Source organism: Meles meles, unplaced genomic scaffold (assembly GCF_922984935.1).
Source record: "Meles meles unplaced genomic scaffold, mMelMel3.1 paternal haplotype, whole genome shotgun sequence".
NCBI lineage: Eukaryota > Metazoa > Chordata > Mammalia > Carnivora > Mustelidae > Meles > Meles meles.
The window spans coordinates 1,006,103-1,032,403 of NW_025721110.1; the positions used below are offsets into that span (position 1 = coordinate 1,006,103).

General features: G+C 37.7%; 1 protein-coding gene across 1 annotated transcript; it reads right to left on the minus strand.

Moving 5' to 3' along the window:
• Positions 1-21,301: 21,301 nt before the first annotated feature.
• On the minus strand, positions 21,302-22,249 carry LOC123935981 (olfactory receptor 2T4-like). Its single transcript, XM_045996805.1, has one exon. It carries the CDS (start codon positions 22,247-22,249, stop codon positions 21,302-21,304), a length of 948 nt encoding a protein of 315 aa, XP_045852761.1.
• Positions 22,250-26,301: the final 4,052 nt, after the last annotated feature.

The window sequence follows — 26,301 nt, forward strand, 5'->3', positions numbered from 1 at the left end:
CCACTCCATTGTATATATGGACCATACCTTCTTTATCTATATGTCTGTTGAAGAGCATGTTGGCTCTTTTTACAGTTTGGCGACTGTGGCCATTGCTGCTATGAACAATGGGGTACAGATGTCCCTTCTTTTCACTACTTCTGTATCTTTGGGGTAAATACCCAGTAGTGCAATTGCAGGGTGATAGGGTATCTCTATTTTTAATTTCTTAAGGAATCTCCACAATGTTTTCCAAAGTGACTGCAACAACTTGCATCCCCACCAACAGCATAAAAGGGCTCCCCTTTCTCCACATATTATCCAACACTTGTTGTTTCCTGCCCTGTTAATTTTGTCCATTCTAACTGGTGTAAGTTGGTATCTTAGTGTTGTTTTGATTTAAAACTCCCTGATGGCTAATGATGATAAACATATTTTCATGTGTTTATTAGCCATTTGTTCCATTCCACTTCTCATTGGAGAGTGTTTGTTCATGCTTTCTGCCCATTTTTTTCACATTATTATCTGTTTTCACAGGTGTTGAGTTTGAGGAGTTCTTTATAGATCTTGGGTATCAGCCCTTTGTCCATAGTGTCGTTTGTGAATATCTTCTCCCATTCCATGGATTGTGTCTTTGTTTTGTTGACTGTTTTCTTTGCTGTGTAGAAGCTTTGGATCTTGATAAAGTCCCAACAGTTCATTTTTGCTTTTTTTCCCCTTTGTGTTTGGAGACATGTCTTGAAAGAAGTTTCTGTGGCCAATGTTGAAGAGGTTACTGCCTATGTTCTTCTCTAGGATTTTGATAGAGTCATGCCTCACATTGAGGTCTTTTATCCATTTCAAGTTTATCTTTGTGTGGTGTAAGAAAATGGTCAAGTCACATCATTAATTTTTTGTTTCATTTTTAAGTCGCATTTTGCAACATTATCAGTTTACTTTCTTATTGGTTAATAGTTCCTGTCACAAAGTCTCTTAAGAGAAGTAAGTAGGCCCACACAGGGTTACATTTCTGGTAATAACGGCCTAAGATGACTGAATTTAATTATTATTTTAAAAAACTTAGGATGGTACTTCTTGAATGTGTTAATATTTATTATTTTAAAAATTATCTGCCAATATTATTTTTATTTATTAGAAATGTTATTTTAAATTCTCATTTAACCTTCTCTTTACATATTTAAGTATGAATATGTGTCTACCAATATGTTTCAAATACTGTTTACATTTTCTTGTTTTTTTTTTCTTTTTTTATTGTTCATGGCTTTTTGTTAAACAAGAATTTTTTAAATTATGAAGTAAAAATCATCAACATTACTTCCATAGTTTCTTTTACAAATTCTATGACTAGAAAATGCCTAAATAGTTTAAACTTGAGAAATATTTTGTAACTTTTATTAATTATCATTTGTCTGTGTGTGTGTGTGTGTGTGTGTGTGCGTTTACACTTAACTCTTTGAAGTCTGGAATTTTGGGATATGATTATGAAGCAGATATTTACTGTATTCTCTCTGAAAAACTATATTTATCCTAAAATCAATTTTTGAGAAACTATTCCTTTAAATGATGAGTTTCCACATCAATTTTTTTATATACTAAATTTTTACATTTTTCAGGGACTAACTCTTCTAACTCTTCAAACTGTACCTCACCATTTCGATTATTTTAAGGTGTTACTTGTTTTCTGCAGCACATGTATTAAATATAATGGTCTTTTTTCTTCCTATTCCAAACAATTTTATAAATATTTCCCCATTTATTTAAAAAAGGAAAACAACTCTAGAAATTTGCAGTAATGATTCAAAACAACAGCAACAAAAACCTTTTATAGTTCTTATTGAGATAGCACTAGACTTATCATTCATTTGAAAAATACTGACATTTTAATAAAGTGACTCCTCTCAACTAGGAGATTACTAGACGCTCCTTTAGTTAGGTATTCAGTTACCTTCCTTTGTTGAGATTTATAATTTGTATGTGGTATGTAGATATTTGTGTGATTGTGTTTTATATATTTTTGCATGTTTTAAATTATATTAATTTCTGTATATTTCTTTTTTTCCCATTTTATTTATTTTTTCAGCGTAACAGTATTCATTGTTTTTGCACAACACCCAGGGCTCCATGCAAAACGTGCCCTCCCCATTACCCACCACCTGTTCCCCCAACCTCCCACCCCTGACCCTTCAAAACCCTCAGGTTGTTTTTCAGAGTCCATAGTCTCTCATGGTTTGCCTCCCCTTCCAAAATTTTTTTTTAATAAACATATAATGTATTTTTAACCCCAGGGGTACAGGTCTGTGAATCGCCAGGTTTACACACTTCACAGCACTCACGATAGCAAATACCCTCCCCAATGTCCATAGCCCCCTCCCCCTCTCCCAATCCCACCTCCCCACAGCAACCCCCAGTTTCTTTTGTGAGATTAAGAGTCATTTATGGTTTGTCTCCCTCCCAATCCCATCTTGTTTCATTTATTCTTCTCCTTTCCCCCTAACCCCCCATGTTGCTTCTCCATGTCCTCATATCAGGGAGATCATATGATAGTTGTCTTTCTCCGATTGACTTATTTCACTAAGCATGATATGCTCTAGTTCCATCCACGTCGTCGCAAATGGCAAGATTTCATTTCTTTTGATGGCTGCCTAGTATTCCATTGTGTATATATACCACATCTATTTTATCCATTCATCTGTTGATGGACATCTAGGTTCTTTCCATAGTTTGGCTATTATAGACATTGCTGCTATAAACTTTCAGGTACACGTGCCCTTTCGGATCACTATGTTTGTATCTTTAGGGTAAATACCCAGTAGTGCAATGGCTGGGTCATAGGGTAGTTCTATTTTCAACATTTTGAGGAACCTCCATGCTGTTTTCCAGAGTGGTTGCACCAGCTTGCATTCCCACCAACAGTGGAGGAGGGTTCCCCTTTCTCCACATCCGCGCCAGCATCTGTCATTTCCTGACTTGTTAATTTTAGCCATTCTGACTGGTGTGAGGTGATATCTCATTGTGGGTTTGATTTGTATTTCCCTGATGCCGAGAGACGTGGAGCACTTTTTCATGTGTCTGTTGGCCATCTGGATGTCTTCTTTGCAGAAATGTCTGTTCATGTCCTCTGCCCATTTCTTGATTGGATTGTTTGTCCTTTGGGTGTTGAGTTTGCTAAGTTCCTTATAGATTTTGGATACTAGCCCTTTATCTGATATGTCATTTGCAAATATCTTCTCCCATTCTGTCAGTTGTCTTTTGGTTTTGTTAACTGTTTCCTTTGCTGTGCAAAAGCTTTTGATCTTGATGAAATCCCAATAGTTCATTTTTGCCCTTGCTTCCCTTGCCTTTGCCATTGTTCCTAGGAAGATGTTGCTACGGCTGAGGTCGAAGAGGTTGCTTCCTGCATTCTCCTCAAGGATTTTGATGGATTCCTTTCTCACATTGAGGTCCTTCATCCATTTGGAGTCTATTTTCGTGTGTGGTATAAGGAAGTGGTCCAATTTCATTTTTCTGCATGTGGCTGTCCAATTTTCCCAGCACCATTTGTTGAAGAGGCTGTCATTTTTCCATTGGACATTCTTTCATGCTTTTTCGAAGATTAGTTGACCATAGAGTTGAGGGTCGATTTCTGGTCTCTCTATTCTGTTCCACTGATCTATGTGTCTGTTTTTGTGCCAGTACCATGCTGTCTTGATGATGACAGCTTTGTAATAGAGCTTGAAGTCCGGAATTGTGATGCCACCAACTTTGGCTTTCTTTTTCAATATTCCTTTGGCTATTTGAGGTCTTTTCTGGTTCCATATAAATTTTAGGATTATTTGTTAAATTTCTTTGAAAAAAATGGAATGTATTTTGATAGGGATTGCATTAAATATGTCAATTGCTTTAGGTAGCATAGACATTTTCACAATATTTATTCTTCCAATCCAGGAGCATGGAATATTTTTCCATTTCTTTGTGTATTCCTCAATTTCTTTCATGAGTACTTTATAATTTTCTGTGTATAGATTCTTAGCCTCTTTGGTAAGGTTTATTCCTAGGTATCTTATAGTTTTGGGTATAATTGCAAATGGGATGTACTCCTTAATTTCTCTTTCTTCTGTCTTGTTGTTGGTGTACAGAAATCCAACTGATTTCTATGCATTGATTTTATATCCTGACACTTTACTGAATTCCTGTACAAGTTCTAGCAGTTTTGGAGTGGAGTCTTTTGGGTTTTCCACATATAGTATCATATCATCTGTGAAGAGTGATCGTTTGACTTCTTTACCAATTTGGATGCCTTTAATTTCTTTTTGTTGTCTGATTGCTGAGGCTAGGACTTCTAGTACTATGTTGAATAGCAGTGGTGATAATGGACATCCCTGCCGTTTTCCTGACCTTAGCGGAAAAGCTTTCAGTTTTTCTCCATTGAGAATGATATTTGCGGTGGGTTTTTCATAGATGGCTTTGATAAAATTGAGGTATGTGCCCTCTATCCTTACCCTTTGAAGAGTTTTGATCAGGAAGGGATGCTGTACTTTGTCAAATGCTTTTTCAGTATCTATGGAGAGTATCATATGGTTCTTGTTCTTTCTTTTATTAATGTGTTCTATCACATTGACTGATTTGTGGATGTTGAACCAACCCTGCAGCCCTGGAATGAATCCCACTTGATCGTGGTGAATAATCCTTTTAATGTACTGTTGAATCCTATTGGCTAGTATTTTGGCGAGAATTTTTGCGTCTGTGTTCATCAAGGATATTGGTCTGTAGTTCTCTTTTTTGGTAGGATCCTTGTCTGGTTTTGGGATCAAGGTGATGCTGGCCTCATAAAATGAGTTTGGAAGTTTTCCTTCCATTTCTATTTTTTTGAACAGTTTCAGGAGTATAGGAATTAGTTCTTCTTTAAATGTTTGGTAGAATTCCCTTGGGAAGCCGTCTGGCCCTGGGCTTTTGTTTGTTTGGAGATTTTTGATGACTGTTTCAATCTCCTTACTGGTTATGGGCTTGTTCAGGTTTTCTATTTCTTCCTGGTTCAGTTGTGGGAGTTTATATGTCTCTAGGAATGCATCCATTTCTTCCAGATTGTCAAATTTGTTGGCGTAGAGTTGCTCATAGTATGTTCTTATAATTGTCTGTATTTCTTTGGTGTTAGTTGTGATCCCTCCTCTTTCATTCATGATTTTATTTATTTGGGTCCTTTTTCTTTTCTTTTTGATGAGTCTGGCCAGGGTTTTATCAATCTTATTGATTCTTGCAAAGAACCAGCTCCTAGTTCATTGATTTTTTTCTATTGTTTTTTGGTTTCTATTTCATTGATTTCTGCTCGGATCTTTATGATTTCTCTTCTCCTGCTGGGTTTAGGGTTTCTTTCTTGTTCTTTCTCCAGCTCCTTTACGTGTAAGGTTACGTTGTGTACTTGAGACCTTTCTTGTTTCTTGAGAAAGGCTCGTACCGCTATATATTTTCCTCCCAGGACTGCCTTTGCTGTGTCCCACAGATTTTTGAACTGTTGTGTTTTCATTATCATTTGTTTCCATGAATTTTTTCAATTCTTCTTTAATTTCCTGGTTGACCCATTCATTCTTTAGAAGGATGCTGTTTAGTCTCCATGTATTTGGGTTCTTTCCAGCTTTCCTCTTGTGATTGAGTTCTAGCTTCAGAGAATTGTGGTCTGAAATATGCAGGGAATGATCCTAATCTTTTGATACCCGTTGAGACCTGATTTGTGACCCAGGATGTGATATATTCTGGAGAAGGTTCCATGTGCACTAGAGAAGAAGGTGTATTCTGTTGCTTTTGGATGAAATGTTCTGAATAGATCTGTGATGTCCATCTGGTCCAGCGTGTCATTTAAGGCCTTTATATCTTGTTGATCTTTTGCTTGGATGATCTGTCCATTTCAGTGAGGGGAGTGTTAAAGTCCCCTACTATTATTGTATTATTATTGATGTGTTTCTCTGATTTTGTTATTAATTGGTTGATATAGTTGGCTGCTCCCACGTTAGGGGCATAGATATTTAAAATTGTTAGATCTTCTTGTTGGACAGACCCTTTGAGTAGGATAGAGTGTCCTTCCTCATCTCTTATTCTAGTCTTTGGCTTAAAATCTAATTGATCTGATATAGGATCGCCACCCCAGCTTTCTTCTGATGCCCATTAGCATGGTAAATTTTTTTCCACCCCCTCACTTTAAATCTGGAGGTGTCTTCGCGTCTAAAATGAGTTTCTTGTAGGCAACATAATGATGGGTTTTGTTTTTTTATCCATTCTGATACCCTGTATCTTTTGATTGGGGCATTTAGCCCATTAACATTCATGGTAACTATTGAGATATATGAATTTAGTGCCATTATTTGTCTGTAAGGTGACTGTTACTGTATATTGTCTCTGTACCTTTCTGATCTACTACTTTTAGGCTTTCTCTTTGCTTAGAGGACCCCTTCAATATTTCCTGGAGAGCAGGTTTGGTGTTTGCAAATTCTTTCAGTTTTTGTTTGTCCTGGAAGCTTTTGATCTCTCCTTCTATTTTCAATGATAGCTTAGCTGGATAGAGTATTCTTGGATGCATGTTTTTCTCCTTTAGTACTCTGAATATATCATGCCAGCTCTTCCTGGCCTGCCAGGTCTCTGTGGATAAGTCTGCTGCGAATCTAATATTTTTACCATTGTATGTTAATGACTTCTTTTCTCGGGCTGCTTTCAGGATTTTCTCTTTGTCACTAAGACTTGTCAATTTTACTATTAGGTGACGGGGTGTGGACCTATTCTTGTTGACTTTGAGGGGGGTTCTCTGCATCTCCTGGATTTTGATGCTTGTTCCCTTTGCCATATTAGGGAAATTCTCTCCAATGATTCTCTCCAATAGACCTTCTGCTCCGATCTCTGTTTCTTCTTCTTCTGGAATCCCAATTATTCTAATGTTGTTTTGTCTTATGCTGTCACTTATCTCTCGAATTCTCCCCTCATTGTCCAGTAGCTGTTTGTCCCTCTTTTGGTCGGCTTCTTTATTCTCTGTCATTTGGTGTTCTATATCACTAATTCTTTCTTCTGCCTCATTTATCCTAGCAGTGAGAGCCTCCATTTTTGATTGCACCTCATTAATAGCTTTTTTGATTTCAACTTGTTTAGATTTTAGTTCTTTAATTTCTCCAGAAAGGGCTTTAATATCTCCAGAGAGGCTTTCTCTAATATCTTCCATGCCTTTTTCGAGCCCGGCTAGAATGTTCAGAATCGTCATTCTGAACTTTTGATCTGACATATTTCCAATGTCTGTGTTGATTAGGTCCCTAGCCTTCGGTACTGTCTCTTGTTCTTTTGTTTGTGGTGATTTTTCCGCCTTGTGATTTTGTCCAGATAAGAGGATATGAAGGAACAAATAAACTACTAAAAGGGTGGCAAAGACCCCAGAAAAATGTGCTGTAACCAAATCAGAAGAGACCCCTAATTGTGGGGGGGGGGGGGAAGGGGATAAAAACAGGTTCTGAAAAAAAAAGAAAAAAATTTAAAAAAATAAAACAAATAAAGAAAAAATATAAAAAAGAAAGAAAAATATATATATTTAGATAAACTAGTCAAAAAACGTTAAAAAAGAAAAGGGTAAAAGTTTTAAAAAATTTAGCAGAAGAAGAAAAAAAAATTGAAAAAAAAAAAAAATGAAGTAGCTGCAAGATGAAAGAATCATGGGGAGAAAGCCATGAGTTCTGTGCTTTGCTTTCTCCTCCTCTGGAATTGCTCTGCTGTCTTAGGAATTGAATCTACTTTCCTTGATAGAGGAACTTCATCCTGGCTGGATATTTTGTTGATCCTCTGGGGGAGGGGCCTGTTGTAGTGACTCTCAAGTGTCTTTGCCCGAGGCGGGATTGCACCGCCCTTACCGGCGGCCGGACTAAGTAATCGGCTCGGGTTCGCTTTTGGGAGCTTCTGTTCCCTGAACGCTTTCCGTAGAGTTCCAGAGGATGGGAATGAAAATGGCGCCCTCTAGTCTCTGGCCCGGAGGAGCCAAGAGCCCGGGGCCCCACTCCTCAGTGCGCCTCCAGAGGACAGCACCCAATCACTCCCGTATCCCCAGCCTCTAGCCACGCTCCGAGCTCACCCAGCCCGCGACCAGTTCAAGGTAACCCCAAGCTGAGATTTCAGTCCTCGGCTCTGTCTCTGCAGCCGGCTTCTCCATTCTAATACCTGCGAGATCTCCGACACTCCGACACCCCCGATCCTTCTGTGACCCTGCAGGCCTGGGGCCACACTGACCCCGCGTGGGCTTCACCCCGGTTTAGCCTCTGGAGCAATGTCCCTCAGTGGGACAGACTTTTAAAAGTCCTGATTTTGTGCTCTGTTCTTCCGCCGCTTGCCGAGAGCCGGCCCCTCCCCCCGCGGTCTATTGTCCTGTCGTTTTAGATTCAGTTCTCCGCCAGTCCTACCTTTCAGAAAGTGGTTGATTTTCTGTTTCCAGAGTTGCTGTTCTTCTTCTCTTTGCTCTCCTGTTGGATTTGTAGGTGTTTGCAATGCTTAGATAAGCTATCGAGCTGATCTCCTGCTACCTGATGTAGTCTCAGGCTGCTACTTCTCCGCCATCTTGACTCCTCCCCCAATTTCTGTATATTTCTAATTAAATTCACTCATAACTAGTTAATTTGTGATTGTCTTTGTAATTTTTTATATTTTCCAATGTTTTTTTTCTGGGAAAGTGGGGACTCCTGGTTTTTAAATATTGATACATTTTTTTTAATTTTTATAACAAGTTTTTTATTATATTCAATTAGCCAACATACAGTATATCTTTAGTTTTTGATGTAGTGTTCAACAATTCATTAGTTGCATATAAAATGTAAATTGTGTAATGCAATCACAACTTTACAAATACTTCTAGAAGTTAGTAATTATTGACATTTCAATTGAACCATTTATATCCTTCTCTAAGTTAAAGTTATCATTAATTCTTTTTTCCATTTTTAATTTATTTTTTATTATGTTCAATTGAAGATAACCCTTTTAGAGACGAAAAATCTGCATCTCACAAGGCCAAATACTCAAATAAGTAGAGCAGATTCGAGTTCTGATTTCACTGTGAAGTCCATTATTTTCAATTATTCATGGCCTCATATCTTATTGTAACATTAATCCCTGAAAAGAAGCACTCACCTTCTTTTACATCATCCTCAAGTTGTTTGATTAATACGTCATGTTTACATAGCAGGTAATTGTGCAGCGCTGCCTATCAGGTAAGAACATGTCTCATGTGAAGGCTGCCTGCATCATGTGTGGGTACCTGAAACTGCTGCCCATGTTCCTCATGGTGATGCCAGGAATGATCAGCCACATCTCATACACAGGCAAGTCATTGATTCATAAATCCTCTTTCTTTTATGCTTGAACTCTGAGTAGTGGGGTTTTTTAAAATTTATTTATTTATTTTCAACGTAACAGTACTCATTTTTTCTGCACTACACCCAGTGCTCCATGCAGTACATGCCCTCTCTATTACCCTCCACCTGGTTCCCCAACATCCCACCACCCGCCCCTTCAAAATCCTCAAGTTGTTTTTCAGAGTCCATAGTCTCTCATGGTTCATCTCCCCTTCCAATTTCCCACAACTCCCTTCTCCTCTCCATCTCTCCATGTCCTCCATATCATTTGTTATGCTCCACAAAGAAGTGAAACCATATAATACTTGACTCTCCATGCTTGACTTATTTCCTCAGCATAATCTCTTCCAGTCCCGTCATTGTTGCTACAAAAGTTGGGTATTCATCCCTTCTGATGGAGGCATAATACTCCATCGTGTATATGGACCACATCTTCCTTATCCATTCATCCGTTGAAGGGCATCTTGGTTCTTTCCACAGTTTGGCGACCGTAGCCATTGCTGCAATAAACATTGGGGTACAGATGGCTCTTCTTTTCACTACATCTGTATCTTTGGGGTAAATACCCAGCAGTGCAATTGCAGGGTCATAGGGAAGCTCTATTCTTAATTTCTTCAGGAATCTCCACACTGTTCTCCAAAGTGGCTGCACTAACTTGCATTCCCACCAACAGTGGAAGAGGGTTCCCCTTTCTCCACATCCTCTCCAGCACATGTTGTTTCCTGTCTTGCTAAATTTGGCCATTCTAACTGGTGTCAGGTGGTATCTCAATGTGGTTTTAATTTGAATCTCCCTGATGGCTAGTGATGATGAGCATTTTTTCATGTGTCTGATAGCCATTTGTATGTCTTCGTTGGAGAAGTGTCTGTTCATATCTTCTGCCCATTTTAAATAGGATTATCTGTTTTGTGTGTGTTGAGTTTGAGAAGTTCTTTATAGATGCTGGATATCAACCTTTTGTCCGTACTGTCATTTGCAAATATCTTCTCCCATTCCATGGGTTGCCTTTTTGTTTTGTTGACTGTTTCCTTTGATGTGCAGAAGCTTTTGATTTTGATGAATTCCCAAAAGTTCATTTTTGCTTTTGTTTCCTTGGCCTTTGGAGACATATCTTGAAAGAAGTTGCTGTGGTTGATATCGAAGAGGTTACTGCCTATGTTCTCCTCTAGGATTCTGATGGATTCCTGTCTCACGCTGAGGTCGTTTATACATTTGGAGTGTATCTTTGTGTACAGTGTAAGAGTATGGTCAAGTTTCATTCTTATACATACATCTGTCCAGTTTTCCCAGCACCATTTATTGAAGAGACTGTCTTTTTTTCCACTGTATATATTTTTTCCTGTTTTGTCGAAGATTATTTGACCATAGAGTTGAGGATCCATATCTGGGCTCTCTACTCTGTTCCACTGGTCTCTGTGTCTGTTTTTATGCCAGTACCATGTTGTCTTGGTGGTTACAGCTTGGTAGTAAATCTTGAAATCAGGCAATGTGATGCCACCAGTTTTATATTTGTTTTTCAACATTACCTTAGCAATTCGGGGTGTCTTCTGATTCCATACAAATTTTAATATTGTTTGCTCCAGTTCTTTGAAAAATACTGGTGGAATTTTGTTTGGAGTGGCATTAAAAGTATAGATTTAATCTAGCCAGTATAGAATTTTTAACAATGTTTTTTCTTCTGATCCAAAGCATGGAATGGTCTTCCATCTTTTTGTGTCTTTTTCAATTTCCTTCATGAGCGTTCTATACTTCCTTGAGTACAGATCCATTACCTCTTTGGTTAGGTTTATTCCCAGGTATCTTATGGTCCTTGGTGCTATAATAAATCAATTGATTCTCTAATTTCCCTTTCTGTGTTTCCATTGTTAGTGTATAAGAAAGCCACTGATTTCTATACATTGACTTCGTATCCTTCCACGTTACTGAATTTCTGTATGCATTCTAGTAGCTTGGGTGTGGAGTCTTTTGGTTTTCCATATAAAGAGTCATGTCATCTGTGAAGTGAGGGAGTTTGACTTCTTCCTTGCGAATTTGGATACATTTTATTTCTCTTTGTTGTCTGATTGCTGTTGCTGGGATTTCTAATACTATGTTGAACAAGAGTGGTGAGAGTGGGCATCCTTGTCGTGTTCCTGAACTCAACGGGAAGGTTGTGAGCTTTTCCACATTGAGGATGATATTTGCTGTGGGTCTTTCATACATAGATTTTATGAAGTTCAGGAATGTCCCCTCTATCCCTATACTTTGAAGTGTTTTAATCAGGAACGGATGCTGGATTTTTTCAAATGCTTTTTCTGTATCAATTGAGAGGACCATGTGTTTCTTCTCTCTCCTCTTATTGATTTGTTATATCACATTGATTGATTTGTGAGTTGAACCATCCTTGCAACCCAGGGATAAATCCCACCTGGCCATGGTGGATAAGCTTTTTAATGTGCTGTTGTATCCTGTTTGCTAGGATCTTGTTGAGAAGCTTAGCATCCATATTCATCAGTTATATTGGTCAGAAATTCTCCTTTTTGGTGAGGTCTTTGCCTGGCTTGGGGATCACGGAAATGCTGGCTTCATAAAAAGCGTCTGGACGTTTTCCTTCTGCTTCAAATTTTTGAAACAGCTTCAGGAAAATTGGTGTTATTTTTTCTTTGAATGTTTGGTAGAATTCCCCAGGGAATCCATCTGGTCCTGGGCTCCGGTTTTCTGGGTGGCTTTTAATCACAGTTTCAATCTCATTACTAGATATCGGTCTATTTTGGTTGTGGGAAGCCAAGGTGGGGTTCGAGACGAGAGCCAAACCAGGCTCTGACTTGTGCCTCCTCCAATGTCTCACTGCCTGATTCAAGGCAGAGTATAATGGCGTTGAGTTGCATTTGAGAAAGAGCCTGTGCCATGGTCTGCTTGCTTGCCTACGTGACTTCTCACATGCCCTCTAGATATTTGACCTTCAAAACAGCCCAGATGCACTCATTAATCTTCTAGTGGTTCTTGCTGTCCTGAGAAAAGCTATGAGATAATATTTCAAGTGTGTTTATTTTTTTTAATTTTTATTTATTTATTTTTTCAGCATAAGAGTATACATTGTTTTTGCACAAACCCAGTACTCCATTCAATACGTGCCCTCCCTATTACCCACCACTTGGTTCCCCCAATCTCCCACCGCTGCCCCTTCAAAACCCTCAGGTTGTTTTTCAGAGTCCATAGTCTCTTATGGTTCACCTCCCCTTCCAATTTCCCTCACCTTCCTTCTCCTCTCCATCTCCCAATGTCCTCCATGTCATTCGTTATGCTCCACAAATAAGTGAAACCATATGACACTTGACTCTTTCTGCTTGACTCAAGTGTGTTTCTAGTGGTGGATGTTTACCATCCACTACCTGGCGCTGGTATGTCTGTGGTGAAAAATATTATGAAGCTGGTGTGTGAACCTTTAATCCTGCAGCAACACTTAGATAAGTCACCCTTTCACTGTAAGACTTCTATATAGTCTCTTGTATTTACTAATAAAGCGGCATTTGGTGGAAATCATCCCCTGTGCTCCTCCTGCCCCATCTCTTTGTCTCTTTGATTTATTTTCACCATCCTCTTACCCTCGCATTCCTGATCGAGTTGTCATGCGGGCCGTGGCATTAGGTTGTCAATTTATTCCTGGTTCAATTTTGGGATTTTTATAGTTTTCCAGGAATGCATCTATTTCATCTAGGTTGCTTAACTTATTCACATATAACTGTTGATAATAACTTCTGAGGATTGTTTCTACTTCCTTGATGTTAGTTGTGATCTCTCCCTTTTCATTCATAATTTTATTATTTTGAGCTTTCTCTCTTTTCTTTTGGGTTAGTGTGGCCAATGGTTAATCAATATTATTGATTCTTTCAGAAAACCAGCTTCTGGTTTCATTGATACATTCTCTTGTATCTCTAGTTTCTACCTCATTGATCTCTGCTCTAATCTCGATTATTTCCCCTCATATGTGTGGAGTCGGTTTAATTTGTTGTTGATTCTCCAGTTCCTTAAGGTGTAGAGACAGCTGGTGTATTCCGGATTTTTCCATTTTTTTGAGGGAGGCTTCGGTGGCTATGAATTTCCCCCTTAGGACTGCTTTTGCTGTATCACTTAGGTTTTGGACCAAAGTGTCTTCATTCTCATTGGTTTCCATGAATTGATTAAGTTCATCTTTGACTTCCTGTTGATCCAAGCATTCTTAAGCAAGGTGGTCTTTAGCTTCCAGGTGTTTGAGTTCCTTCCAAACTTTTCCTTGTGATTGAGCTCCAGTCTCAAAGCACTGTGACTGAGAAATATGCAGGGAATCATCTCAGTTTTTGGTATCGGTTGAGTCCTGATTTGTGACCCAGTATGTGGTCTATTCTGGAGAAGGTTCCATGTGCACTTGAGAAGAATGAGTATTCTTTAGTTTTAGGGTGGAATGTTCTGTATATATCTATGAGGTCCATCTGGTCCAATGTGTCATTCAATGCTGTGGTTGCTTTTTTGATTTTCTGCTTCTATGATCTATTACTGAGTGAGGTGTGTTAAGATCTTCTACTATTAATGTATTCATAGAAATATGACTTTTTATCTTGATTAAGAGCTTTGTTATGTAATTGGAGGCACCTTTATTGGGGTTGTAAATATTTAGAATTGTTATATCATCTTGCTGGATAGTCCCTTTGAGAATGATATAGTGTCCTTCTGTATCTCTGACTGCAGTCTTTAGTTTAAAATCTAATTTATCTGATATGGGAATCGCTACCCGGCCTTCTTTTGAGACCCATTGGCATGAAAGATGCTTCTCCATCCCTTTGCTTTCAGTCTGTGTGTATCTTTAGGTTCAAAATGGGTCTCATGTATACAACATATTGGTGGGTCCTGTCGTTTTATCCAGCCTGCAACCCTGTGTCATTTTGTGGATGCATTTAGGCCACCACATTGAGAGTGATTATTGATAGATACATTTTTATTGACATCGTGTTAACTTTGAAGTCTTTCTTTCTTTAGATTGTCTCTGTATTTCTGTTCAATGACATTTTTAGGATTTTTTTCTCTTTTATAGCAGCCCCCTTAATATTTCCTGCAGTGTCGGCTTGGTGGTTGCATAGTCTTTTAATCCTGCTGATCTTGGAAAATTTTTATCTCTCCATCCATTTTGAATGCCAGTCTTGCTGGATAAAGTATTCTTGGCTGCATGTTTTTCTCATTTAGTGCCCTGAATATATCTTGCCAGCTCTTTCTGGCTTGAGAGGTCTGACGTTATTCTGATGGGCTTTCTTCTGTATGCAAGGAGCCTCTTTGTCCTAGCTGCTTTCAAGAGGGTCAGCCTACAATTGTAATTCTTCATTCTAACTATCAGGTGTCGTGAGGACTTTCAAGAATCTAAAATCTTGGGGGGGGGGCCTATCTGCCTCTAGTACATGTACACTCTTTCCATTCGTGAGATTGGGAAAATTTTCATAGACAACTTGTTCCACTATATCTTCTAGATTTTTTATTTCTCCTCCCCTTCAGGGATTCCAATCATTCTGATGTTGGAACATTTCATGGCATCATTTATTTCCCTGATTCTGTTTTTGTGGCTTCTGAAATGTTTGTTCCAGACTTCCTCCTGATCCTTTCTCTCTATCTGTTTGTCCTCCAGATCACTAATTCTATATTCTGTTTCAGTTACCCTAGCTTTTAGAGAATTTAGATTCGATTGGAACTCATTGAGAGCTTTTGAACATCATCCCTGGTGGCTTTCAGTTCTGCCCTAATCAATTCCATTTGGTCATCCATGGCTTTCTCCAACCTAGTTATTGCCTGGATGATTTTTAGCCTGAATTCCCTTCCTGACATATTGTCCATGTCGCTTGCCATTAGCTCTGTTGCAGAAGGCCCATCCTCTGTATTTTTCTTCTGTTGGGCATTCCTCCTCTTAGTCATTTTGTTGAGAGATGGCTGAACGGATATAGCTGGATGTATCGACAGTTGTGCAGTCAAGGTGCACCCTGGAACACTTCTGAGCCATCAGGTGTACCCACCCAAATGAGAGAAAAAAGAAAAGAAAAATAAAGAGAGAGAGAGAAAAAAGGGAAGAGAAAAGAGAAGGTTCAGCCCAAATTGTACCCAAGGTAAGATTTTTGAAGTATACAGACAAAAACAGACCAAAAAAATAAATAAAAAAGACTGATAAAGGTATATGACACGAGAAAACATATATATATATAGATAGATAGATAGATAGATAGATATAGATATATATAAAAGCAAATAAAGGGCAAACTTCATCAAAAAGAACCCCAAGTATATGATTTATATACTATCAGGACAAACACAAATACACAGGAACAATGGCCAAGATAAAGATGGGAGAGTGGCTATAAATTATCAGTGTGGGCTAGGAAGTTTATTTTGATTCTTCCTGGCTGTATCTTGATGTCTTTGTTAAAGGACTCAACTTTCCTTTGATTAAGGGGGATTAAAAATTGGTTTACCTATAGGGGTAGCATTGATTGGCGAAAGGGGATTACCTTGATGTTTAAGTCTATATGAATATTAGAAAACAAAAATAAAAAAGGAATAAACTAGACTAAAGTAAACTACAATTTAAGAAAAAATTTAAAAGAATAGAAAAGCAAAAGAAAAACACGGTTGTATGTATCAAAAATTTCAGGTTAGAAGGTTATTATGGAATTTGATGTACTGGACATCTCACTGTGATGGTAAATAGGTTAAAAAATTATCTATATAAAAAAGTGAACCAGAGTATTGGGAACACGTTAGAAATAAAAGTTGTATCTATGAAGTAGTGGTGGTTGTTGTCTTGTCATGTTTTTTTTTAATTTTTTTTCTTTCCTGGTTGGTTTTCTGGGATAGGGACCTGCCACGTGGGTTTTCAGTCAATGGTGTTCCCTGAGTTAACCCCCCCCCCCCCCAGCCAAGGGTTGGGCTCTGAGAAAACCGGTTTTTCAGGCTTTTGTTCTCTGGAGGTTTTTTTGTTTGTTCATCTGTTTTCTCTTGCCTTGACAGCTTTTGATGGTTTTGGAGGTTTAGAGGAAAGCAAACTGCACCCAACCTCCCTCTCAGAGAGAATTCTCAGTCTGTTCCCATTTGGGTCTCCAGAGCACTTTAACTTCCCCCTCGGCTGCTGGCAGAGCAGGTTCTGAGTCGCTTTCCCTGGGACCACAGGATCTCCTGCTTGTACCCAAAACCATGACAGCAGTGGCTCCAGACCGCCAGAGAGGTTCCAAGCAGCAATCGCACACTGAGAATTTCCTTCTGGCCTGGGCTGGGAGTGCCTGGTCTTTCCGGGTCTGAGAGCACCCGACTGGCGCCTTCACGTACCTCTCTCATGGGAGGGAATGGAGTACTTCTCAGTCTCTGATAGTATGGCATGGGTCTAAGAGTGCCAGGGTAGCACTTGTGTGCCCTCTCTCAGGGCAGGGTGTGGGACACGCGTGTCTCAGTCTCTGATGGCAGGGTCTGGTGTTCTGCATCTGGTGAGGCTCCCAGCCCCTCATGGGAGCTGGACACCAGGCGTTCTTGGGCACACCAAGACCTGGTTTCTCCGCCACACTCTTTCTGGCTCAGCGCCTGGGGAGGCTGTTCTGGGTCCAGGACTTAGGCCCCTGTCCTTAACTGCCCTGCTTCCGACAATTTCCCCCATGATCCTTTGCTCTTTTGAGTGCTTTCAACCAGATTCCAAGTTAATGCTGGTCCCCAGTTGCAGGGCACTCTCATATTGGGGTAGTACATTCCAATTGGCAGCCTCTGGTGGCTCCTTCCCCCTTTCGTTTATCTTCTGATATCAGGCCAGCATTCCCACTCTGCTTTACCTCCTCACTGGCGTCTTCTGCCCCTGTAGAGATCCAGTCGTGTATAATTCTGATCTCAGGCTGATATCATGGGTGATCGGAGTTCTTTGGTAGGTAATCAGCTCCCTTTAGGGAACAGGTTGAAATGGTGCCTCCTCCTACTTCCCCACCATCTTGTCTCTCTAAATGTTAATTTTAATGTATCTAATTATTTTTAAGAAGCTTAATTCTTTAGCCATCCTAGAAAATTGTTTTGTTCGTTGTGTTTCTTCAAATATTATTCTTTGAACACATTTAAGGAAGCAGAAATTTTATGAAAAATAATGGAAGATTTTATATCCAATGAACAATAATATTAATTCTGAATTTGAATGAAGATTTCCAATAATGGTCTTTAATGTGTGCCAAAGGATGTAGAAACCTGAAACCTTGTTACCATGGCATAGAATTGATTCCTCTGGCTCAAGGTATCACTATCAAAAACACTTGAATAAATTAAAAAATTGAAAATGTTAAAGTATTTTATAGCTGCTAATTATATGATACTTGTAAGCAAGTGCATTTGAGTGCTTGTAGCTCTTCCATTTCAGTTTTTAACTCTAGATGCAAGAAATTTGAAACACAAATTCCAAGTATTAGGTGTTGTATATATTTGAGAAATAACTTTACCAACTACATAAAACTTGTAAACTATTATTAGTAAAGACTATGGAAATTATATTTTAGGCACATTACCTAAAAAGAAAACTAATTGTTCTAAAAAGTTTTAAAGTGATTTTTGTTGTTGTTGTTGATGTTGTTGAAGATAGAGTTTTTTTTGTTGTTGTTGTTGTTGGAAAAATTGGACAGCCACATGCAGAAGAATGAAACTGGACAATTTCTTTGCACTACACACAAAAATAGGGTCAAACTGGATGACAGACCTAAATGTGAGACAGGAATCCATCAAAATCCTTGAGGAGAACATAGGCAGCAACCTCTTCGACTTTAGCCACAGCCACTTCTCACCAGACATGTCTCCAAATGCAAGGGAAACAAAGGCAAAAATGAACTACTGAGACTTCATCAAGATGAAAAAAAAAAAAAAAAACTTTTGCACAGCAAAGGAAACAGTCAACAAAACCAAAAGACAACTGACAGAATGGGAGAAGATATTCACAAATTAAGGGTTAGTATCTCAAATATATAAAGAATTTATGAAACTCAGTGAGTTTCATGGAACAAATAATCTAATCAAGAAATGAGCAGAAGACATAAACAGACATTTCTGCAAAGAAGACATCCAAAAAGCAACAGACAAATGAAAAACTGCTCAATATCACTTGGCATCAAGGAAACACAAATCAAGACAATGGGATATGACCTCATCTCAGTCAGAATGGTAAAATTAAGTCAGAAAATGACAAATGTTGTCCAGGATGTGGAGAAAGGGGAATCCGCCTACACTGTTGGTGGGAATGCAAGATGGTGCAGCCTCTTTGGGACAGAACATGGAGGTTCCTCAAAAAGTTGAAAATAGAGATACCCTATCACCCAGCAATTGCCCTACTGAGTATTTACCCCACATATGTAGTGATCCAAAGGGACATCTTCTTCCCAATATTTATAACAGCAATGTCCACAATAGCCAAACAGTGGAAAGAGCTCAGATGTCCATCACCAGATAAATGGATAAAGAAGATGTGATTACACACACACACACACACACACACACACACACACACACACAATGGAATGTTACACAGCCATAAAAAATGAAATCTTTCCATTTACAATAATATGGATGGAACTAGAAGATATTATGCTAGGTGAAATAAATTAATCAGAGAAAGATAATTATCATACGATCTCAATGATACGTGGAATTTAAGAAACAAGGCAGAGGTTCATAGACGAAGAGAGGAAATAAATGGATCAAGACAAAATCAGAGAGGGAGACAAAGTATAAGAGAGTCTTAACCTCAGGTAACAAACTGAGGGTTGTTAGATGGGAGGGCAGTGGTCGAATGAGGAGACTGAATGACGGACATTGGGAAGGATATGTGTTATGGTAAGTGCTGTGTGTTGTGTAAGACTGATGAATCACAGACTTGTACCCCTGAAACAAATAATACATTATATGTTAACAATACAAATAAAAAATAAAAATTTTTGAAATAAAAAAATCTTTGTAATAATATAGCTCAATACCACATTTTGTTTTATTTTGTCTCATTTTGTTTTACATGCCTGGGTGTTGTAAATGGAACCATGAAACGTATTATTATAGTCATAAAATTGAGGGGTGATACATACGTTTCTTAATTACTTTAGAGTGTCCATATTCTATTCAGTTTTATTGCAATAAAAAATATTGAGAATTGGTTTTCTGACATTGTTTTCCAAAACGCTGCATGATCTTTGTTTTACAATAATGAACTAATCAAGTGTGTTAAGAGGAAAATTAATCCGTACTTTCAAAACTGTCTGATTTTTCACAAGTTGGACACAGCCCCATTATAAAATATAGCTATGTAACCATGTCCGTGGGTTCGAAAGGCCCCACATATTCCAAATATACCTTTCCTCCGTCCAGTCCATCCTGGTGTCAAGGCATGGTCCATTCAATTTAGATCAACACCATCTACTTCACCATCTTCGCTCACTTCGTCTCTCTACTTGCAGTGCTGTACTTTCCCAAATGACCACTAATTTAACATTTCTAAAGAGCAGATCTAATCATTTTGCTTCTGTTTGTAGAACTCTGGGTCACAGAAGGGCAAGAAAGAAGTCTATAAAATAAAGTAAGAAGGAATGAACGATTGGAACATTTATCCCTTATACTTTGCCAACATTCAGACCTTTGCACATGTTGTGCCTTTTCTGTGGTATATTGTCCCTGAGAAAGTCCCCTCTGCCACAGTCTCCTGTACTCATCTGAGGGAACATCTAGTCAACATTTGCACTGAGTTCCAGAGGCTGATCTCAGTCCCCTTTTTTGACCAAATTCTTGTACCGCAGATAAAAGGGATGTGTCCTTATGAGCCATACACTTTCCGCATTAGCATCATATATAAGATATTAGGTTTATCATACATTGTATAGTACCTCTTTCCATATAAAACTATACAGATTCAAATTCCTTGAAAACAACAACCATATAGTGCTCAGATTTTAAACTCATTTAGCTGTTATTTTGGATTATAAGAGTTTAAATGTTTATTGAATAAATGACTAAATTTGAATATTTGATATCATGCTTCTCTTATTTTGTCTAATAAATTACATACTTCAAAACTCTGTTCAGACATCACCTCAAGCAGGGTACCTCCCCTAAATCTTCCTTCCATTCTGAGTTCACATTTGTCCCACAGTTTCTTATGCAAGCATAGATACTAAACCTAAAGTTTAACCACTAGGTGCTTTCAGTTTTGGACCAGGTCCACATAGTGCATATCATTGTGGTCTATCATATTAAGGGATGATAGAAGGTAGGAAGATGACAGGATTGTCACAGTAATAATTAGTCACATTGAAATGAGCACATTTTATAAGATTGTCACTTACACTGTCAACAAACAGAATACAAAGCTTATAAATGTAGGACAAGTGATATTTTAACTGTTTGTGTGGAAAAATTTTACACTTACATAAAAGTAGTATGAATAAGAATGGTGTAAACCACAGCCACATACCTTTTACCCAGACTCAACAGTTAGCTTTTTTTTTAACCTCTTTCTTTACATCACCCTTCTCTCACTCCCTCATTTCAATCAATTACATAGAATCACATGATTTTCTTTCTCTAAATATTTTAATTATGTATTTCCTAAGAATATGGGTGTTCTACAGTGTCAGAGTGTATTTATCAACTTCAATAAATATAACATCACTATAATATAATTGTATATATGTTTTGAAAGAATAAGAATTAGAAAATTAAAGATATTTTTTAAAAAATTAAAAAGAGGTTTCTTTTTTTTAATACAGAGAGGCAATATTTAAAAGTTTCCTACTCCATGGTTTCTTTTAAAAAAATATTTTACTTATTTGAGAGAGAGAGAATGAGTGGGTGGAAGGGGCAGAAGGAGAAGCAGACTCCTCACTGAGCAAGAAGCCCAGTGTATGGTTTGATCCCAGAACTCTGGGATCATGACCTGAGCCAAAGGCAGATGCTTAACCTACTGAACCATCCAGGTGCCCCTACTTTGTAGTTTCTTAAAAGACAGGTCCCACATTCAACATTTTCTTCAGAGCTCCCATAACATTCTTATTTCTTAGACTATAGATCAAAGGGTTGAGCACAGGAGTGAGTATGGTGTAAAAGACAGATACCATGATGTCCTTCTCTGGTGTATGGTAGGATTTGGGGAGCATGTAAGTATAAATGGCAGCCCCATAGAAGAGGATGACCACAGTCATGTGGGAAGAACAAGTGACAAAGGCCTTCTTCTGTCCTTCTGCTGAGTTCATCCTATGGATGGTGATGAGGATAAAGTAGTAAGAGCCTGAAATGACTATCACAGGAATGAGAAGCATAAGGACACAGCACAGGTACATGAAAATCTCATAGATGGAAGTGTCCGAACAAGAGAGTTTCAATACAGCAGGGACTTCACAGAAAAAATGATGTATCTCCCGAGATCTGCAGAAGGGGAAGGTCATGGTGATGGGAGTAAACAAGAAGCCATCCACTGAGCCCAGGAACCAGCAGCCAGATGATAGAAGGTGTAACACGCGATGGTTCATGAGGACAGGGTAATGAAGAGGATGGCAGATGGCCACATAGCGGTCATAGGCCATAGAGGCTAGAAGAAAAAATTCTGAACCTGCTAGTGTCAGATAGAGAAACATTTGTATCCCACATTCTATGTCTGAGATCTTGTTCATACCCATGACTTGGTCCATGAGCATCTTGGGCACAGTAACAGAAATATACATCATGTCCATGAGAGATAGCTGGCTAATGAAAAAATACATGGGGGTGTGGAGGTGGGCATCGGAATGTATCAATAGTATCAAGATGGTGTTTCCAGACACGGCCATTAGGAAAAGCACGAAAATGACCAAACAAAGGAGAGCTGGGTGTTTGGATTCACTGAAGATTCCCACCAGGATGAAATCTGATCTCCCAGTATGGTTAGCTAGCCAGTTGGCGTTCTCCATGTGATTTCACCTGGGCAACCTAGGGAAGTTTTGGGATTAATGAATCAATCACGAACCACCACCCACTGAAATGAATGTGTTGAGAGAGAAAGAGAGAATGAGAACCCAATTATGTTATTAGAAAAAAATTCCATGGTTTTATGGATTTAGAGAATACAAATTATCTGTAATTATATAAATTTACCATTTGGGAGGTTGCATTGTTCATTGTATCGTGAGTTTTCCTTTTTCTATAGTATCCTTTACCAATAAGCATGTACAATTTTTTAGGTTAGCTGTTGCCCTAACCAAACACAAAAAATGAATCAAAATGTAAAATTTATATATATATATATTTATATATATATATTTATATATATATACACATATATGTATATTTATATATATACATATATGTGTGTGTATGTATATATGTATACAAATATATGTATACATATGTATATATGTATTTAAATGTGTGTGTGCATATATATACGTATGTATATATATGTGTGCATATATATATGCATACACACACACACACACACACACACACACACACACACACAAATCTCCCCTTCTAGAATTTTTATTGTAGATAATCAAAATATCATTAATCTCTCTGGTCTAAGAATCCAACTGAGATTTTTTTTTTTTTTAAATTTCATTTATTTGACAGAGGGAGAGCACAGCAGGGAGAGCGGCAGGCAGAGGGAGAGGGAGAAGCAGACTCCCTGCTGAGCAGGGAGCCCAATACAGAACTCAATCCCAGGACCCCAGATCATGACCCAAGACAAAAGTAGATGCCCAGCTGACTGAGTCACCCAGATGTCCCTTCAACTGAGATCTTAAAAACTCTTTAAGGTGCATTCTATATAAGAAAAAAAATCATTAAAAATTTTATATAAGAAAAAATAATTTCACATTGCACAGAATTATCAAATCATTACTTTGTACAATGGAAACTAGTATAATTATATGTCAGTAATACCCCAAAAAGAACAATCTAATGAACCATTGAACATTATATCAAAAGCCAAGGATTCACTAATTGAATTTAAATTTAAAAAGAGAAAAAGAAAAAAATAATAAAGAAAAATGAAAAGTAACCTCAACAAAATTTGGGGGAAAATCTATATGAAATTCTTGAACCCCACAGTGAGGCACTGTGATTGTATGGAGTAACCCACAAATCCCCCTCAAACAGATCATGATCCTAACCAATGACCAAACTCTTAGATAGCCGAGGGGCACCATTTTGGAGTTCCAACTCTGAAGCCAGACTGGCTGTGGGTCCAGCTTATCCTCTCCACACTCTTCCTCCATTCATTCTACATACATAAAAAAGAGGAAAAGAATAATGTTAAATCTTGCATATGCTTAGGATTAAATGAGGAAAGTGTTTGGACCATTACTGGTTACAGATGACTAATGATTAAATAGCTAATAGGTACAGTAATAATTATGCAGAATCTATGTAAGAGATGGCTGTTATATATATATGTATATATATATACACACACATATACGTATATACATATGTGTATGTGCATGTACATATGTATATGCATATACATGTATGTATATATATGTATATATATATATATATATATAATCTTATTTTAACCCTGATTAAGCATAACTTTATGAGAAATCTATCTAATTTGTATCCAGTACATGTTTTTCCAAGTTGAAATTCATCTTAAAATTTTTACTATCTACTCTATATTTCAGAGGACAAGGAAGTAGTATTTAGACAGTCATTGCTATTTATCAGAGAAGGCTTTAGTTGTTTCCCCAAATGTTATCTGCTTTAATGCACATAGCAATTAATTGCTCATGGAACTGAGATTCAGAAAGGAAAGTTGAAACAACACTACGATATTTCTGACTCCAATTTACTGTTTACTACTTTATCTTGCTGTTCACAGCCAGCCTCTCTATCAGATGCTAAAGATGAATCAAAAACAAATTAAATCTAATTACAGTTAATGAGGTCACAGTCAGTCTATTCAGAGACAAAAGTAGAAATGCAATTTAAAGCAGAATTCTGAAATAACTACAAAATAAATAAAACAATTAACACAGAATACATCTGACCTTTCTTCAGAGAATAATACCTCCTTTGACATTTTCTGTTCTGAAGTTTAAACTTTTGCAACCTTTTAATTTCTGACATGTCAAATCTCAAAATTCAGAAGTCCTTACTAAGAGAAAGCAAATAATGACTCCTCTTTCTGGGAAGAGCTTAGTGGCAGTTATCATGTCTAGATATTTCAGAAGAATTTACTAGTTTCAAATATGTCTTATACTTTTAAAAATATTTTTATACTTTTTTCATAGTTCTAAGACTAATTAAAACATCAAATTATTAATATTCTCAGTTGATAAGGCAGTTGAGAACACTGCAAATGATTTTTGAATTCTTAATGTAGATATTTAACAAATTTTGTCAAATTACATCAACAACAATAGCCTTTCTATCACATCCCACCCTCACTGAAAGATGAAATTTGAGACCTGTGAAAAATAAAAATGTAGCCTGATAAATTGCAAAACACATCTGCTGACAAAGTCTGGATTTGTGGTCAAAATAAATTAAGGATCAGCACAGTGAGCAATAAATGTGAAGGCCTTGAAACCGCTTGCTGAGTGAATGAAAGGAGACCACAAAGTTACTTGGTGGGTACTGGGAAATCTTTGCTGTGCTTTTGTAAATGTGGGTCCTGCCATTAAGATACGCTGAACAGTCCACCTGGGATACCAGACACAAAAGGGAACACTGTCTGTTGTATGCATGGCGACTGGCCCTTCTGTTCATAGTGACTCTTTTCTAATATAATTCCTTGAGCTTCATATAAACAACTTAATGCGTATTTAACATGTAAATTCATTGACCGTGGTGGTGGATTAATGTTAAACTTTATTTGAAGCTGACAGCATCCTAGGAATTGTTCTAATGCTTTATCCTATTTTATCTTTCCCAAGACTCTACAAGGTACATATTCATCTTATTTTCTCATTTTACACATTAAGGAATTCAGATTCTTATGGTCTGCTTAAGAGAACACAACTGCATTGAGTTGAGCCCACAGGCTGTAACTATGCCTCAGAATTTTGGGGGACCTGGTCTTTGCTACATAGTAGATAATTTGGGTATTAAGTCACCCACTGTCAGTTTCATATAAATCATATAAATCTGATTGAGATATTTATTTCTAACCCTCAAAAATTATCAATAGCTCATCTGCCAAATTTCAATTTCAGGAAAACAAATACATTATCCAATTATATAGGAAATGTGCATATTCTTCTGCATGCACATAATTAGAAAGCAAAAATACAATTTTTAATGTGCTATACAAAAAGATTCAAGAGAAAAGTAAATTTGTTTTTTTTTTTTTCACTTACAAATAGGTAAAAAGAAAATTAAGGGCATATTTTCAACAACTATAATGGAGAATATCAGAAGCAGAAGTCAAGACAGTTAGAAAATAATCATCCTTTTTTTTCTTGCAGTTCTGTCTGCTTCTCTGGTTGAATCCAGTCTCGTTCAGATGGGCTAATGGAGTGTGACCAGGTTCAGTGTACAGAGAGAAGTAGGAGGGCTTTACTATGCCCATTAAGGGAGTGGATGAATGTTTTCTGTCAATAAATCCCCTCTGAGACTATAAAGAAGAATGCGATTATAAGAGCTGAAGAAGCTAATAGCTATCCTTATTGCACTGTCCTGCTTTTTGCTGATGTCTTATTTTTTTTTAAGATTTTATTTATTTATTTGACAGACAGATATCACAAGTAGGCAGAGAGAGAGAGGGGAGGAAGCAGGCTCCCCGCCGAGCAGAGAGCCCGATGCAGGGCTCGATCCCAGTACCCTGGGATCATGACCCGAGCTGAAAGCAGAGGCTTTAACCCACTGAGCCACCCAGGCGCCCCTTTGCTGATGTCTTTTAAAAAATCTTTTATTGTTCATCTCAATATGTATCAAAATCTTAACCGGATTAACAATATTCACACATTGCATTACTAATGAATTTCTGGCTATGACATATATGAGTTAGTTTTTTTTTTTT